The sequence below is a fragment of the Diadema setosum genome, chromosome 5 (genome assembly GCF_964275005.1).
Source record: "Diadema setosum chromosome 5, eeDiaSeto1, whole genome shotgun sequence".
In the NCBI taxonomy this organism is placed as follows: domain Eukaryota; kingdom Metazoa; phylum Echinodermata; class Echinoidea; order Diadematoida; family Diadematidae; genus Diadema; species Diadema setosum.
This window is the reverse complement of record NC_092689.1, coordinates 26,970,126-26,986,763: the sequence shown is the minus strand read 5'-3', so window position 1 is coordinate 26,986,763 and position 16,638 is coordinate 26,970,126. Positions and strand designations below refer to the sequence as shown.

The following is a 16,638-nucleotide window of genomic DNA, read 5'->3' as shown; positions in this document are numbered from 1 at the left end:
TCATCTAACAAGCAAGTGTCATTTTTGTCTTGATGCTCTCTCTCCGTACAACTCAGAGATGCCCTGTAGGAAAAGCCAAAATTGGGAGGATATGCTGAAGACAGAGGTCAAGGTATTGCATAATTCCAGTACCTTTGCGAGGTGATGGGGGTGTGCACGGTTGTGAAGGGGGGAGGATCGGGGAGTTGGGATGATGACGACTCCGACGACCAATCAGAATCTGCCGAGGGTGAGGCATAGCTTGAAGAATCCGCCGGGGGTGAGGCATAGCTTGTAGACTCGGTCGAGTTGCCATTTTGATACACATGCTCACTACCAGAAACGGAGAGGTTGTTAAGAGGGGGGAAAGAGAAGAAATTTACAGCGTAATCTCAAATCGTGATGGTGGTTGCCATGACAATGGCCAGATGCTGCAAACAACTGGTGGTCTATGGTTCTCCAGTAAACAAGAACTGCAATGAAAGATAAGTGGAGCTGAAAGAGGAGATTGTGTAGTCCACACCCTCCCATGATACCTGTAATAAAGTTCAATGGCTAGGTTTATTTAAACCATTCACAGGATTTGAACTTTGTCACTGTGGCACTGGAAAGACATCGTTGTCAACCAAAAACCCAAATCTTTCACTGAATTCCTCGAGCGATATCCCCACACGCTTCAAAAGATCTAAACTGATTTTTCATAATCATTTCACAACTTTCAAGTCACACAGGCACTTGAGAAGATCTCCATCTCCAGTACATACATTACAAGACTATTTCAGTTCTTCCCCATGACCTGTGCACGTAGCAAAGTAATGTCACTCATGCAGCTGCAAATCTTGAAGAACTATATGAGAAAAGCCTTGTTCATATGTTCTGTTTATATTTCCTTTTAAAGCACTGCTGCTCTATTCTTATGCGTATGTATCTCTCTAATTTTTGGCTCTCCTTCCCTCTTTCTCTGTCCCCTGCCCTCCCTCTTATTTCCGCTAGTTTGGTGGCACAGTCTCAGCCTTGACAGTAACCAATCTCAAAATAACGAGTGACGGTGCCAGCCAAGTGGAGAAATATTCCAAGAATTTTGTATCTTTCTCTCCCATCTCCCTATCTCACTCATCTGCACAAATACACGGCATGTCCAATGTCAATTCCATGTGAGGACGTGTCTGAATGTTTCTTTCAAAGGAGAGGACAGACAGGCAGTGAAAAGCCGTAGAACGTTTTGAAATCTAGAGGAAGGACAGAAAAGACAAAACAATGGCTTCACGAGAAGATGAAGCAAGAATTTCTGGATGGGGAGGAAGGGACTGCCACTTGCAATGTGCCACAAAGTCTCTTTTGAAAACATCATTACTTTATTATCTTTTGGAAAGACAGTCATAAAGGAAACAAAATTGAATTCCAAACATTGCTATAGGCATGCAAAATCAGTTTACATTGCATCACTTGACAATGATGACCAATTAGCAAGAAACGATCACATCAAGTTAGTTTGGGGATCAACAGATACGGGGTGGGGGCAGGGAACAAGTAACAGCATCAACTTGAAATTTGCTGGCATTACAAATGGCTATTTGCAGTGAAAATTAGTACACAGTGTTATTCATTGCAAAGGCATACCTGCAAAAAACATCAAAAAGTCATGCTCTTTCATTAACAGTGTACATCAAAACAGTACAGAGTTTCATAGTGTATTCTGATTAATAGATGTAATTTCGTTCAGGTGATCTGCGTAATTTGCAATATTCTTACACCCGCTTTGTAGTTTCTGGAGGATCTTATGTTATCATAACCTGGTTCTTAGCCAATCTGCACTTATTAGTTGCAGCTGGGTGAGACAGGGCTTGACAAGGTTTCTACCGTCAATGAAACGCTTTGTTATCACGTTATACATGTACATAACATCGGAATACACAACGAAACTCTCAAGCTACACAGGTCCTGTAGCTTAGGTCATTACTGGTTGAAATTTTCTAAATCTAAAGACACAATTAACATTCCATTGCACAGAGCTATATTTCCTTTGTCTGTCAGTTTCTCCACATGGGTAAGAAAATTCAGACAAAAAAAGTATAATAATTGTTCTGGTGATGGTTCCACATAAAAAGCACAACATTGATATGAACTTCATCTATGAAAATAATCTTTTAGAGAGAGTGCAGTGGTCTTTTCGTTTCAAGCCCCAATCAGCATATGCAGCAGGATCATCAATGTGTATCTTTTTAGGTGCACTGGTTCAGGTATCACAAAAATCTTCCACTGTTTGCCCTATTAAAAGACTGAATGTATGTTTGAGTTCAGATGTCTGAGACACTGACTGAGGATACAAAATGCTCTTAGAGATGACCTTTGACACTTACTTGGCAACGGGAGGAGGAGCTGAGCGGGATGAACTGCCGTTAACCTGACCAGGTCTGTTGAGGAGGAAGCAAAGAATGAAATAATATCAAATTGAAATGATATCAACATCATACAGAAAGTTAGCATTAGTGTTTTTATTTTATAAGGGATGAAAAAAACAAAGCAAAACGAGCAAGTGTGATAGGATCAGATGTGCAACTCATGACTGAAAAAAAAAATACATCAAGGAAATCACGAATTCTTTGCAGTCAAAGATCGATAACACCCAAAGACTAGCACCAATACTTTACAAGAAACACAATGATTTGCAACATTCTTAATTTCTCCGAGGGATATTTTCTCATCTGGTAGTTTGTTTGTTGGTTGTTGTTTTTTTGTTTTTTGAGCGCATTCACATTTCAAGATTCATATTATAAAAGGTGTCCTGCAATAATTGATTTAAAACAATGTCCAAAAATTCAGTGTTCACAACCATACCAGAGTTGGCAACTTTTATTTTAAGCTCAGTGAGAATATACTTTTAATATCCATTTCAAGTGGAAAACAAGAGACCCGCAGGTCTAGCGCTCACCTGAGTATCGCAAGTTCACCTTTCACGCAGTCACTAATCTAAATTATTCACAGCTCTACTAAAATTTGACCAGGCATTCTCAAGTAGAAGATGAAAATGTACAATAAGGGCCCAAATTTTTTTAAGATTCCTTAATTTGGGGGGATTGGGGGCCCCTGGGGTCCTCTGGGTGGGGCATGGTGCCCATTTTGATAAATTGAGATCCTGACCCCCTAGGGATGCTACCTGCCAAGTTTGACAAAAATCCATCATGAGGTTTTCAGGAAGAAGATGAAAATGTACAATTCAGGCCCCCATTTGGACCTTCCCAACCCCCCCCCCCCCCCCCTGCCCCCAAGAGGGGCACCCCTGGATCTGCTATGAACAAACTTGAAACTACAGTCATTAATGTACTCACTCATAGTATTATCTTAGCTCTATAACTTCTGATTCTAGAGAAGATTTTTAAAGATTTCTTTTGGGGGGTTTGGGCCCCCCTGGGGCCCCTGGGTGGGGCATGGTGCCCATTTTAACAAATTCAGATCCTAACCCCCTAGGGATGCTACCTGCCAAGTTTGGTGAAAATTGGTCATGGGGTTCTCAAGAAGAAGATGAAAATGTACAATTTAGGCCCCATTAGGACCCCTCCCCACCCCCCTCCCCTGGGTCCCAAGGGGGGCACCCCTGATTCTGCCATGAACAAACTTGAAACTACAGTCATCAATGTACTAACTCATTGTATTAACTTAGCTCTATCACTTCTGGTTCTAGAGAAGAAGATTTTTACAGATTCCTTAATTTTGGGGGGTTGGGGCCCCCCTGGGGGCCCCCTGGGTGGGGCATGGTGCCCATTTTAACAAATTGAGTTCCTAACCCCCTAGGGATGCTACCTGCCAAGTTTGATGAAAATCGGTCTTGGGGTTTTTAAGAAGAAGATGAAAATGTAAAAAGTTTACGCACGACGGACGACGGACGACGGACGCCGGACGACGCACGACGCACGACGCACGACGGACGCCGGACGAAGGGCGATCGCAATAGCTCACTTGAGCCTTTGGCTCAGGTGAGCTAAAAAGGACTTCAGAGTGGAGTATGCTCAAGTGCAACTTTCACATCTCATCATGATTGCACACAAACACAAACACACACACACGCCAAACCAACTAACATGAGCAATGAAAATGGTCTCGAAAGATTCTCCTTAATGAGTGACTGAATAACCTGGCAGTGGATCAGGGGTAAAAAGAATGTTGGGTGGTGGGCAAAATGTAACTGTACACACATAATAAAACACAGACTGAAGGGTCCCAACTCAAATGCCTTACTAACAGTGTATGATACCTTGAGGTAAATAGTCTAAACTTGGAGACTTCCACATTTAAATGCAAAATGAGCATTTTTATGCTTTAGGAAACATAACTGATGTACATATGTAGAATATCTAGCAATTTCTTACATCATTCAACCTATTTTGGCTTGTAATATCAAAGACTTTTGTATGCCTCATGAAACAACTCTGACACTGTTCAGGAGTTATTCATAACTTTGCCTGTCTGTATCTACATCTCTAGCTTGCCAAAAATGGATTTCACTAGATGTTCACCAAAGTTTTAACCTGGCTTTGTCTCAATTTAGACCAGTAAACTTCTTCTTCCCAAAGAAAGGAAGAGAAGTTTGTTGTTTCACTCTCACATACACCAATAAATCACAGTGGATGAACTTCATTCTGTAACAAAACAATCAATCAGCACTTCCTATTCATAGTAACATTTTAGACACGATATTTGTCTGAAATGGTGAAGTATGAATACTGCGACTCATGCTGAATGATGAAATGAGTGTTCCACAATCAGAACATGTCTGAAGAATTTCACACAGGAAGTGAAATCGTGACACATAGTTACAAAATCAACTGTATTTTGAGCTGCAAAGGCGCATTTTGATTTGGTATCAATTAGCGTATTCCACAGTAACAGGCAAGTCTCATTTCATATCAATTTTTTTGTTTTTACCTCTCCAGACAAATATTTGATGCTGCCTATAGAGAGAGGGGAAGGAAGAAAGAGAGAGAAGGGCAGCGAGAAAACATAATGCAAGAATACAAATCACACACCAAACACTTCAAAAATGTAAAGTGCAGAAAGTGTCTCGAGATAACAGCAACGTAAGATGAAGAAAATGGCAGCAAGCTATGACCTCCTGAATAAAACATCCCATTACAACAAAATCATAAACATCATTACGTTACATTACAAGCCTCCTCCTTCCCTGGCAATTCAGGATGGGGCAGAAAACTTGAAAACTTTCCATGCTAGAAAAGGGTCATTGAAGACCTCAAGAACTCATAAACTGAACACAGAAGATGGCATACTGTACTTTAAAACTTGTACCAAAATCACTGAACATTGTTGGAGTGACTATGGTGCTCACCAAAGAAGCAGAGCAAAACTAAAGTGCAAATGCTCTGTAACACAACACACACACACAGAGACAAACAAACCAAATATCACTCTGATGGAAATGATACCACATACTTCAGTATCTGAGGAGAGGCTTGCGAAAACAGGTGTGGAAATAGAGACACGGGGACTTGTAATGTATCTGTGATTCTTATCACACTACATGCATGTAGGAAATGTTTGTGACTACAGAACATTCTAAGGAAAGGGTGTACAAGAATTCTTAATCTCTAACTGATTGTTCTCACAGAGCTGGGTAGTGCTCTCTAGTAAGAAACCATGCTAATAATAAACCTGACAAGACTAAGAAGTTATAGTGACAGTGGCAAGATTTATGAGTCTGATATGCTGGAAGTAAGAAAGTACAGCAAAGATTTATGGCACATGAACAATGTGTATAAGATGTGACCACAGAGTGTGTAACTCTACAAAAGATGTTGTCATATACAAGTAAGGAGAAACGGGAAGAGAGTGTCTATGAGATGGAGGTGCCTGGCTAACGCGAATGTGTGGATGATGGAGGCAAGATGCGGTACTAGTCCCGGACTGGGAGTGTCCCAGACCCAAACCAGGAGGAGATCTATAGAAAAGCAAGACTGGGAGGCTAGTAAGACAGATCAGGTAACCATGCATCTCTTACCCCCGATATCAAATCCTCGCCAAAACACCAGTCGACTGCTCGATCCTGGCACAAAATCAGGCTCGCTTCTTTTGCGACACTGGCAAAAAATCCTTGTTGGCTCAACGTACACAGTGTAAAAGCCTCTTTCAACAGCGTCAAAGGAGTAGGGTGGGGGTGGGGGTTGTGTGAGTAGACCGATGCAATGCAGCACGGAGCCTGCGGCTGGGCGTAAAAGGCCATGGCATATCTTGGATACCAACTGAGCCATCCCTACTATAGCATATCAATACCTGCACACGGCACTAAAAACACATTCCAGTCTGCTGCCAATTTGAGTTGCCATCGCACCGTAAAACCAAACCCCATGGCAGCTACATGTACAGCGCCAATGAGTTATGTTTGCCGCACATTTCGACACGTATAAACATTTCTCGGTGCCAGACAAACCACACTGTAACATCTCTACAACATGAATCACTCACAACTTTACTGAATTATCCTCAGATACAGACCAATCAAAATGTTTACGTCCAAACAGATTTCTACGCCCTCCTTTAAGCTTGCCTCCAACTATACACAAATGTCACTTTTCTCCACAGATACTACCAGTACATGCAAGCTAACATAAGACCTCTAAGCAATATGATTGTTTGTGTGTGTGGGAGGGATTTAGTCCTTGAACCCTGAAGTTCAAGGTGAAATCACTCGTCACAAAATGATAGCAAACTTTGGACACAAGGATAACCTTTGAAAGAAGATGACCCTTTAAAAGAAGATGCTCTTCCTTTATATAGATGATGCTTGGAAACAGATGGGAAAGCTTGCTGTCATTATCTTGCCATGATTCCTACGGTCGAGGCGGAGGTGGGTTTCCTCGAATTTAGGTCGACCGTGGAGGAGGAGGAGGAGGAGGTGGAGGAGGAGGAGGTAAGATTTCAAGTATGGCATGCTCACACACTATCTGCAGGTAATAGTTCTCTGTTGTTCCATGATACACCATAAGGGTCTTACAATCTCCGGCTATCCCATTAAGACCAAGGCCCATTGTGACATATGACTAGTACTGGTGGCATAGTCATAACACAGCTGACATTATTTATTAATTCAACATTCATTTCTAAATAAGCTTGTACATATCTATACATATGATATGATATGATATGATATGATTTGATTTGATTTGATTTGATTTGATTTGACTTGACTTGACTTATTTGATTTGATTTGATTTGATTTGATTTGATTTGATTTGATTTGATTTGATTTGATTTGACTTGACTGATTTGATTTGATTTTTGCATTCCTTTTTTATAAAAGATGATAGCACAAAGTTAATTGAACAAACTAATTGAGCAATACTTGAATTCAACAGTGGAAATTGGAAACAAGGTAGTAAATGATTGAGTTTAATTGTAATCCAGCTTCCCCTGAATGGAACTCAAATGAGGGTCAAAAAGCCACAATCAGGCAAATTAAATGGAGGATGTCCTTCCTACCTTGAACATCATTCTTCAATTGTAATATGTTTGATAAAGCAGAACAGAGTTTTTTGAAAGATTGTTTGGTTTTGCATTCTGCTTTGATCAAGTTCCACACAAAAACAGTAAAAATCATGATGTCATTCTCAGTTTCCTTTAAGAACATAAGCAAAAATAATGACAGACCCTACCCCCTAAAAGAAGAACTAAAAAACTAAACCTCTTCCATTTTTTTTCCATTACCTCTCAAGCTGTTGGGAGTCAGACCACAATATGAGCCACCCTCTCTTCCAAGCCTACAAAATTTATGCCAAAGTTCATCAAAATATAGCACTTGGAAAGTGTACGTTTCAACTCAGAATATATTCTAGCCTATGAGAAAATAAGTGGAAATATATATATATATATATATATATATATATATAATATATGTATACTGACATCAAAGGACTTAACCACAACATGGCGGGGCGGTGTAAGGACAGTAAATCTATTGACAGCAAATCTTGCACATATAGACGTGGCTGTATATATGTATGTATGTGTATATATATATATATAGATATAGATATATATATACACATATATACATATACATAAACATATACATAATCAACACTTTTCAGGTAATGACCTTAACAGCATACAAATGCAAAGGGGAGAGAGCACTAGAAGGGATGCACTGTGCTTGAGGGCATTTACAATGGTGAAACATGCACAACATTGCTAATACCCAAGAGAGTGCACAAATATCACAACTTTAAACCTATGCATTATCTGTTTTATAGAATGGGTCTTTGAACTGTGATATCTGCTGGTATAACATTGAATTGCAGTGAAATGGGGCTGCTCTTCGATCAGTCGAACAGATGACTGTGTGAATCAAAGCAAATTGTTTGTGTTCTTGCCAAGTGCACAGCTGCACAGAGCAATTGGTAATCTGCCACAGCAAAATATGCAGTACAGTTATGCTTTTTCTTGCTGTGTACTTTCTGCACTCACGAACATTAGTCAAATAATTAAGAGAGCTCACACAGCTCATTTCAGCAATTCTGATTGCCTACATTCTTAAACCCATTTTATGATAGCCGATTTCATAGCATGCTTTATGACTACATTGGGGTAATCAAAGAGTGCTCCGAACATGCCACTACCAAAGTCAAAATGAAATAAACCCTGCACCTGTTGTGCACTACCTCCTTTGCCTGGGGGTATAATTCTACCACTCTGTGGCTCATACATACTAAATTCACATTAACCCTTTGAATACTTTGCATGCCACAGTGTTGTGCATAATGTTCAATGTCCTAAGCACAGAAAGGGTTAATTATGTCCCTCTTCCTACCAAACCTCATCACTAACTTCTCTGGGTAGAGAGGAGTATGATGGATGAGGTAAACAGTGTCTTGCTTTAGGAAACAAGTGCTGGGGTTGGGCTTGTAATCTAATGTTAAATGAACCAGCATATTGGTAAACCTGATAAAAAAATAAATGTTACTTTCATTCCCATCATGCCTTAATACTTCTCTTTTATTATTATCAGCAATTTACAGCAAAAAGAATATAAATGTCATTATGACTCAACGTAAATTGCATAGTAGGAGATATCAAGCTGCAGGATATTGAAATTCTCTAGTTTTTCAACATAATGAATAAGTAGGGTAAACAAGCTGAAATGTTTTATACTATCTCACAGATAAAAGTTTTTGAGTGTTTGATATTGTATAAGCTGTTATTTTTGCAAATTTCTTGAATCACAGTTGGATCGTGAATTTAACAACACGCGAAAACAACATCTTGCAAAAATGTCTATGACCCCTTAATTCACAAAAATAACAGCGTAAACAGTACGTAATCACAGGATTTCTTTTGTACTTGGAGATGTTATACAATAAGACTTCTTACTCATCACTTTCAATATTTCACCAAATTTGGTCTACAAAAATATATGCAGCATAGACATCCAGATAAACCTGCTCAAAACATACTTAGAACTTTTTTTTTTAAATAATGATAAGTTAGGATGAGGAAATAAACAAGGGTTTTTGTATGAATTCTATTTAATTCAATACGTACCCATGCAGGGAGATAAAACCGTGCAATGAAATCTAATTAGGACTTCATCTAAATTCCCCCAAACTTGGCTGAATCCCAAGACATGCCCACTTTGATAGCTGCAACAAGACCAGACCAATCTGAACACCATCATGCTATTGTACGGTGGTTAATACGATCATATAATGGCAGACGGTTTCAGGATGTCCATGCCAACCAGGGGGCGAGGGTGAGCCAGCTGATATGCCAATTGAGGAACAAAGATGAGGAACGGTTAAAGGACACATGGTAATACCTCCTGCTGGAGCAAAATTGATGATGCGACCCAGAGTCTCACTGCATCAGAAATTCTAAAAACTTGACCTAGACTCTCTCTCTCTCTCTCTCTCCATCTCTCTTTCTTCCTCTTTCTATCTCTCTCTCTCTCTCAAGCAAAATAACGTCTCAGCCAGTCTACTTGATCACACCTTACATTTCTTTGCCTTACACTTTGGTCTGCACTTGAGATCAATAGCATTAAATGTACGTCAAAATGCTATTTCTCATCAAAATTTTCTTGTACTAGCAATGAAATGACAAGAAGCATATAGCATACCACAGGAATGATTCTGAGTGAAATTATCACAGCTTACAAGGAGAATACTGACAAAATGAACATGAAATATTGCATGGTCTGGTACACTTGACAAAATTCACTTGAATACAGTATATGTGAAGTCACTGAAAACATTTTCCCTCTATCTGAACCAAAAGCCATCTGAATACTTATCAAAAGCAGTTTTATTGAATGCACTGAGGGGTATCAAGACATTTAAATTACTTGAGTCAATTTAACATTTTCAATTACAACTGTGACAACATAAGTGATTATGCAGCGGACAAATATTATGAGCCGCCATTGTTGAATTGTTAATCTTCATTTGTGTTCTCCTTTGATACACAAATCAGTTGAACTGCAGGAAGGAGTGAGTAAAAAAAAAAAAAAAATTGGAAAAGGTGGACTTTCAACCATGCCCACTAGTGATATTCCTCAGCATGGCATAGGTAGAAACAATATCAGAAGAAAGAAAATGGGGGGGGGGGGGCTCTCCTTTCCTCTACATGTGTTTGTTTGTTTCACCAATCTGATCCCAATCAGTTGTCAAAGCATGTAAAAGACTGGCAATGATCAATTGCTGATAGGTTTAGTTGATATATATCTTGTTTGTGTATCACATGATGCCAGGTAGGTTACAATTGGTTAAAATAAGATAAGCACTCTCTTCACCCTCCCCTCATCTGCCCGACTGGGTACAATTGCTGGATGGGGAACCGCTGCTCTCCGTCGGCACGGGAACCGCTGTGGAGTAACAACAGCTGCTCAGAGATGGCGCTCAAAGAAATTACATCAATACAGAGCAAGACCATCAACTAATCCTCATAGGTCATGCGTGAACTTTGCTTCCTGTGGGTTCCCTATGAGGGCACAGAACAGCTGGATGCGTGGAAGCAGTTCACACCACGTAACAAATGTCTCCTCTTCATATGCTACTACGACATTGTCATTGTAACCTAGCAACATGGGAATATCGCAGAAGAGCTTCTCAAAAAATTAATAATTTATGTACCCTGAAGCAAACACACAAGAGTACCACACCCTTTCAACAAAGTGTGGTAATGAACAACAGGTTTTGATACAAAAGAAAATGAAAGTTAGGAAGCATTCGATGGGTGAGGTTGAACAAGCCAAGAATACACTGGACCCCCTGGAGAAGGCCCCCTTGGACTGGTAATAAGTAACCTTGTGCCCTTACAATTGTACCTGTGTAAGTCTATCCAGTTGAAATGGGGGGGGGGGGGGTAGAAAATGCTGAGAAACTTAATATGATCAGCCACCCCTCCCCCAATCCACAGACAATTTCATATATTAGTTTTAATTACTCTCACATAGTCATAAATTTAAAAAAAAAAATGGTATCATCAGGGATGTAATGAGTACACATCTACTCTGGATAGACTTCATCTAAATCTTCTTCTGTTTTTTTTTTTATCCATTTTTGCTGCTAACCATGATTATAATAAAGCCCAAAGTTTAAAAAATAATTCCGGTTGACACTGTAACTTACTTTAAACAACTTCTCAAGTATACTTTATAATAACCTGAAGCTTGTAACAAAATAAAAAAAAAAAGACCTAAAAGATGACATACTAACATTGCATGGTACTGCTCAGCATAGTGAAACATGAATCTCTAGTAGGTAAACCAAATGTGACTGACATTGCATGATGTCATTTCATGAAGAGCCGTAAATGTCGTAAAAATATTTTGAACAAGGCTGAACAACGGCATTGAAAGCCAAATCACGGGAGTGTTCAAAGTTGATCCAGGAAACAGATATGATACTGACTGAGCTCTGGGGATGGAGTGGTGTTGGTGTTTAGAGGACCCTTGCCAAGCTGAGGGGATGGTTCACACGGATGCAGGTTAAACTAACACGGGGGTAATCACTGCAAATCCAGCAAAACAAAACTACCAAAATATTGCACCACCGACACCCAGGCAAAAGACGATATGGTTACATGCAGAGATATTTACTTTGACGACGATGACCCAAGCCGTAGAAGAAACATGTTGGCGATGAAGGTCGGCAAACACTGGCTATCCGATTAACCCGAGTCTATGGCGCGAGGACGGTGGTAGCTCCACGACAGCCACATTTTAGACTGGTGCATTTGCTCTCACACTCACTCACACACACACGCACACAAGCACTGACTCAACCACATTCACACATGCACACACACACACACACACAAACACACACACACTCATACACAAAATTCAAAGAAGGCTTTCCTGAGCAGGTCCAGCCAAATTTTTGCCCCCTCCCCCCCCCCCTTGCCCTCATTTACCCATTTCGCTGCTGAATCACGCAACCAAAAATCCCAACTCCTACGTGTTGTGGCAGATTTTGTATGTGAGTAGCATCCCACATTGTCAATCATCTTCCGCATACCAGTCGCCCCATGGGGCATCCTCATTAAGCCCAATCGCAACTTCATCAGTCCCTTGCTTCTCCCGTGCTGTAAACCTATATATCTTCCAGCCATCCATCTTGAGACCATCTTGAGATCACATGACATCTTGTCTTTTCCATCCATCCTCCACGGGTGGGGCAAGTTTGCACTTGTTGGCTGGTTGCGAGTATAACAACATTCTTGGTGATGGAGTGACTCGCGGGGGAACATGGATTTGCTTGTGAGCATAACTCTGCGCAGATTTTAACATTTCTCCCCGGCTGATCGTCTCCAGATAGTGAATCAGTCCGCCCGGTATGTCGTCTCCCTAATGCGGGCCCGCCCCATATGGCTGACATGGATCTAATTGCTGGCTTCCATCTGCCGTCTGCTAAAGCTGCCTTTGATGCAGCAGTAAAAACTCCCCCTGCCTCCCCCATGCCCTGATTGATATCTATCTAAGGTTTTATGCCATTGATTTTGTGCATGCATGGTTAAAGGCCCCTCTACACTTTTCGGAGATTTTTCATTTATTGATGACACTTGACAGATCTGGCAAGTCTGCCTCAATACTTCCTTCTTTTTTTTTTCTCTCTCTCTTTTTTTTTTTTGGGGGGGGGGAGAGGAGAGGTGCATATAAACACAAACACACACACACCTATATATGCATACACACACACACACACACATACACCATAATATCGCATTAATATTCATTCAGTCACTTGCTCTGATGTAAACAACTTGCCACAAAAGCACCAACACTTAAATGTATGACACAATTATTGCAGCAATTGTTTAGTAAGCTTTGGGTAAAAAATCATATTTTACTACCTGACTATCTGCACCAATCTAATTATGATATTATTGGTCTTATTGAATTTATTTTAAGCCCAAAATAGCCATGAAACAAAGTTTGAAAGTTTGTCATACTTTCTGCTCTATCATTGTGATGTTATATGCACCCACTGTCCCTTCTGACTGAATTGCCATTGCCACATAACAGGAGTTTTGCAACACATAAACTATACCATGGACAAAACTCTGGCAAATAGTGGTCAAGTCTCTTGGTAGTCCCATTTGTATACCTACATGTAGGACACACCACATGAATGAAAGTCTTTGCCACATCAGTAATAAAATCTCATATCTGGAGACGGTCCTATTTACCTGAGTGATCCGACTTATCAGGATCAGAGCTTTCATTCCAAAAACTGGGATGCCAACATTGTAAATGGCATTGCAAGTACTGTGATTAATGAAAAAGTGTATTTTGTTGGGGGAAAAAAGTTTTCTTTTTTTTAACCTTCCCTGCAGTGGATATGTACTAGCAAAATTTGGGGGAAAAAAACAGTATTTTCCATGAAACCAGCAGTATTTGGGGCATTACTAAATACAGCACAAAAGAGTAACAGTTGGCATCTGTGCAAAAGGTACACATTCTAATGAATCAACAGCTTTTTAGGCCAGAAAAACTTGACTGATGGACATTATAAATAGCTTTCTAATCAAAATGGACATGGCTGTCTGCAGTGGCAAAGTCAAAATCTGTAAACCTTAGTATGACTATTAAAGTGCTTGCCTGGGTCTACAGGACAGGTTAGTGTTTGGAGCAGACAGTGCCTCAACATTGAGCGCACTCTGTTCTCATTCTAACAGTCCCATAGAGATGCAATCGAGGGAAGTTTGGAGCCTATCTGCATTTTCAGCTACAATTGCTTCTACATGCATGTGACTGGGGTGGACTCACTTTGGTCAGATGATGCTTTGCAGGTAGTGTGTGCTTTATTCACAAATCATAAGGAGTGGGGGTTGAGGGGTGGAGTGGGGTGGAGAGAGGGCTCCAGCACAGAAAAAGATTAATGATTTGCAATAGCGAGTAGTTCACAACATTCCACTCCATGGTGCAAAGTGAGCTATAAACAATGAGACTGAAGATTTTGTGATTTTTAAGCAATTTGAGGGTGCATTCAAGCATTCAGATGAAATGCAGGAAATATATATAATTCCTTTAATAACGCACTTGTCTGGAGAATGTGAAATGTCTGACACAAGGTATCATGATGCAAAAAGGATTTTCAAAGGAAGGAACTTCTCTCTGAGTGCTCTTACAAGTGAACTAATTTCTACAGGGTAATCATTCTTATTGATAAATATCCACCAGCACATAAGATATGGCAATATCAATAACTTGTCCAAAATGTTATCTTAATGATGACACCTCTGTAGTTCTTTCCAACAACTAGCCTCCACACAAACAACTAGCCTCTGAAAAGAATCTGCATAATGTTTGTGACATGACATTGTCTGACATGTTATGCCACCAAAATTGAAATAAAATTCCTATAAAATATAGGCCAGCACTTCTGAATCTTTTACCATGGAAGGCCATAATCTAATTCTTATGCAACATACGGAATTTTTCCCTCTTATTGTCTACAATTTTGTGAAGGTAAAACTCTCCTAGCAGAAGGGTTAAGATTCAACTTTTACACTTTGAGTGAGAGGATACTGAGGTATAACATGTTGTGTGCACAACTATTTATTTATATATTTTCTTGCTTCAATCAGGATTTCTTGATCAAAGACATCAATCACGGCCTAGGAATAGCATGGCATCTTGAACCAATTCCAGGGAATTACCAGCATAAGCCCTCAACGGGGACAGCGGCCTACTGACACCGATCTCACTACCATGGTCAAATTCCATGCACCTTCATTTGGGGCTGGGATGGGGGTGCTGTAGTAGCATAAACTGGATCAAGGACGGTCATTGAAAGTTGAGGGGAGGGGAGTGACCACTGATAACATTTGATTGAGACATATTTCCTACGTACATCCTGAACGTGTATTCCATGTGTTTGTCAAATGTACAATGTCTCTCTTCTAATGCAAGACATTTTCAATAACAAACACACCTGCACACAACAACACCTTTAAACTCAGAAAACAAAGTTATTAACACATCAACTCATAAATCCCAGAAAGCTAGGATTCTTGTTATATCTCATTCACTTCAAACTCTAATTTTCAGACTGTGAATAGGAGCATCAGCGATATTCTTTGTCTTTGTTGGTGAATGTTTGTGAACAAAAATATCGTCTAACAGTTTGATGATTGTTAGAGGTTTATAAGTTTTGTATCTATAATAACACATATAAAAGTACATATTAGCCAACCTGTACTTATGAGAGGTTTGTGCAAAGTTTTAAGATTATATTAATACGAGAGAGTAAATGCCCCAATCAAAACAAATCTTGACTCTTATTGATGTATGAACACTCTATTGGCTAAATTGAATTTGCAGGTACCAAAATTAATCCATGTACATGCTGCAGTCACATTACAAGACTATACACACTACAAGCTCCACCATCCAACAGAGCTAAATGTTTCCAGTACAAAATTTAGGGCAAATTACTGTGATACTCTTCAAATGTACTAGTACAATGAAAATGAAATAAAAAGTAATAAAATATCTCATGAGGTGTGATACTATCTTTTTCTGAAAAACCATCAGTTTGAAAGGTCATAGATAAGCTTAGAATTTTCATTTGTAAATTATGGTCACAGATTTGCCCTAAATATTGAAATAAACAAATAAACAAAATGAAAATTACATAAGCCTTTTTATTGGTTCTCCATTATCCACTAAAAGCAAACCAATTTACAGAATGTTGCACAAACTACAATTGTACAATTCCATTTACAGTAATCTTTATCAGGAAAATTACCACATAATTCAAAATTCTAATATCAATCCTATTAAACAATCCAAAATCAAGACACACCATTACTTCATCAAAAACTCTTAAATCATTAATCACTTAAACAACTGGAAGGTTAAAGGTTATTTTGAAATTCACAAAGGGGTTTGTTTGCAGGTGTTGAATAAAAGCACATATTGATTATAATCTAAAAATAGTTGATTCTTCAATGAAAATGAAGAATGAAAATTTATCTGTCTTGATTAGTAAAATCAAATGCATCAGTTCCACAAAAAATAAACATCATAAACTGATTTTTCAATGTGACATTTGGTGTGAAGAAAAATTCAACATGTGAAAGTAATTGTAATTACTAAGATACAGTTATCTATGCAATCTATTATGAACAAAAATAACAATGAAAGCAGAT

At 39.3% G+C, this 16,638-nt stretch overlaps 1 protein-coding gene across 6 annotated transcripts in view; it reads right to left on the bottom strand.

The window, feature by feature from the left end:
* The window catches only part of LOC140228659 (PDZ and LIM domain protein 5-like), a 107,993-nt gene that overhangs the window by 15,980 nt on the left and 75,375 nt on the right, over window positions 1-16,638 (bottom strand). For 5 of the 6 annotated variants that reach the window (XM_072308910.1, XM_072308911.1, XM_072308912.1 and 2 more), the window contains exons 9-10: window positions 2,340-2,393; window positions 133-312 (exon numbers count right to left, since the gene is read on the bottom strand). In XM_072308910.1, coding sequence (XP_072165011.1) covers window positions 133-312; window positions 2,340-2,393 — 234 coding nt within the window. The remainder of the gene's footprint in view (window positions 1-132; window positions 313-2,339; window positions 2,394-16,638) is intronic. The other variant, XM_072308916.1, reaches the window with a different exon arrangement.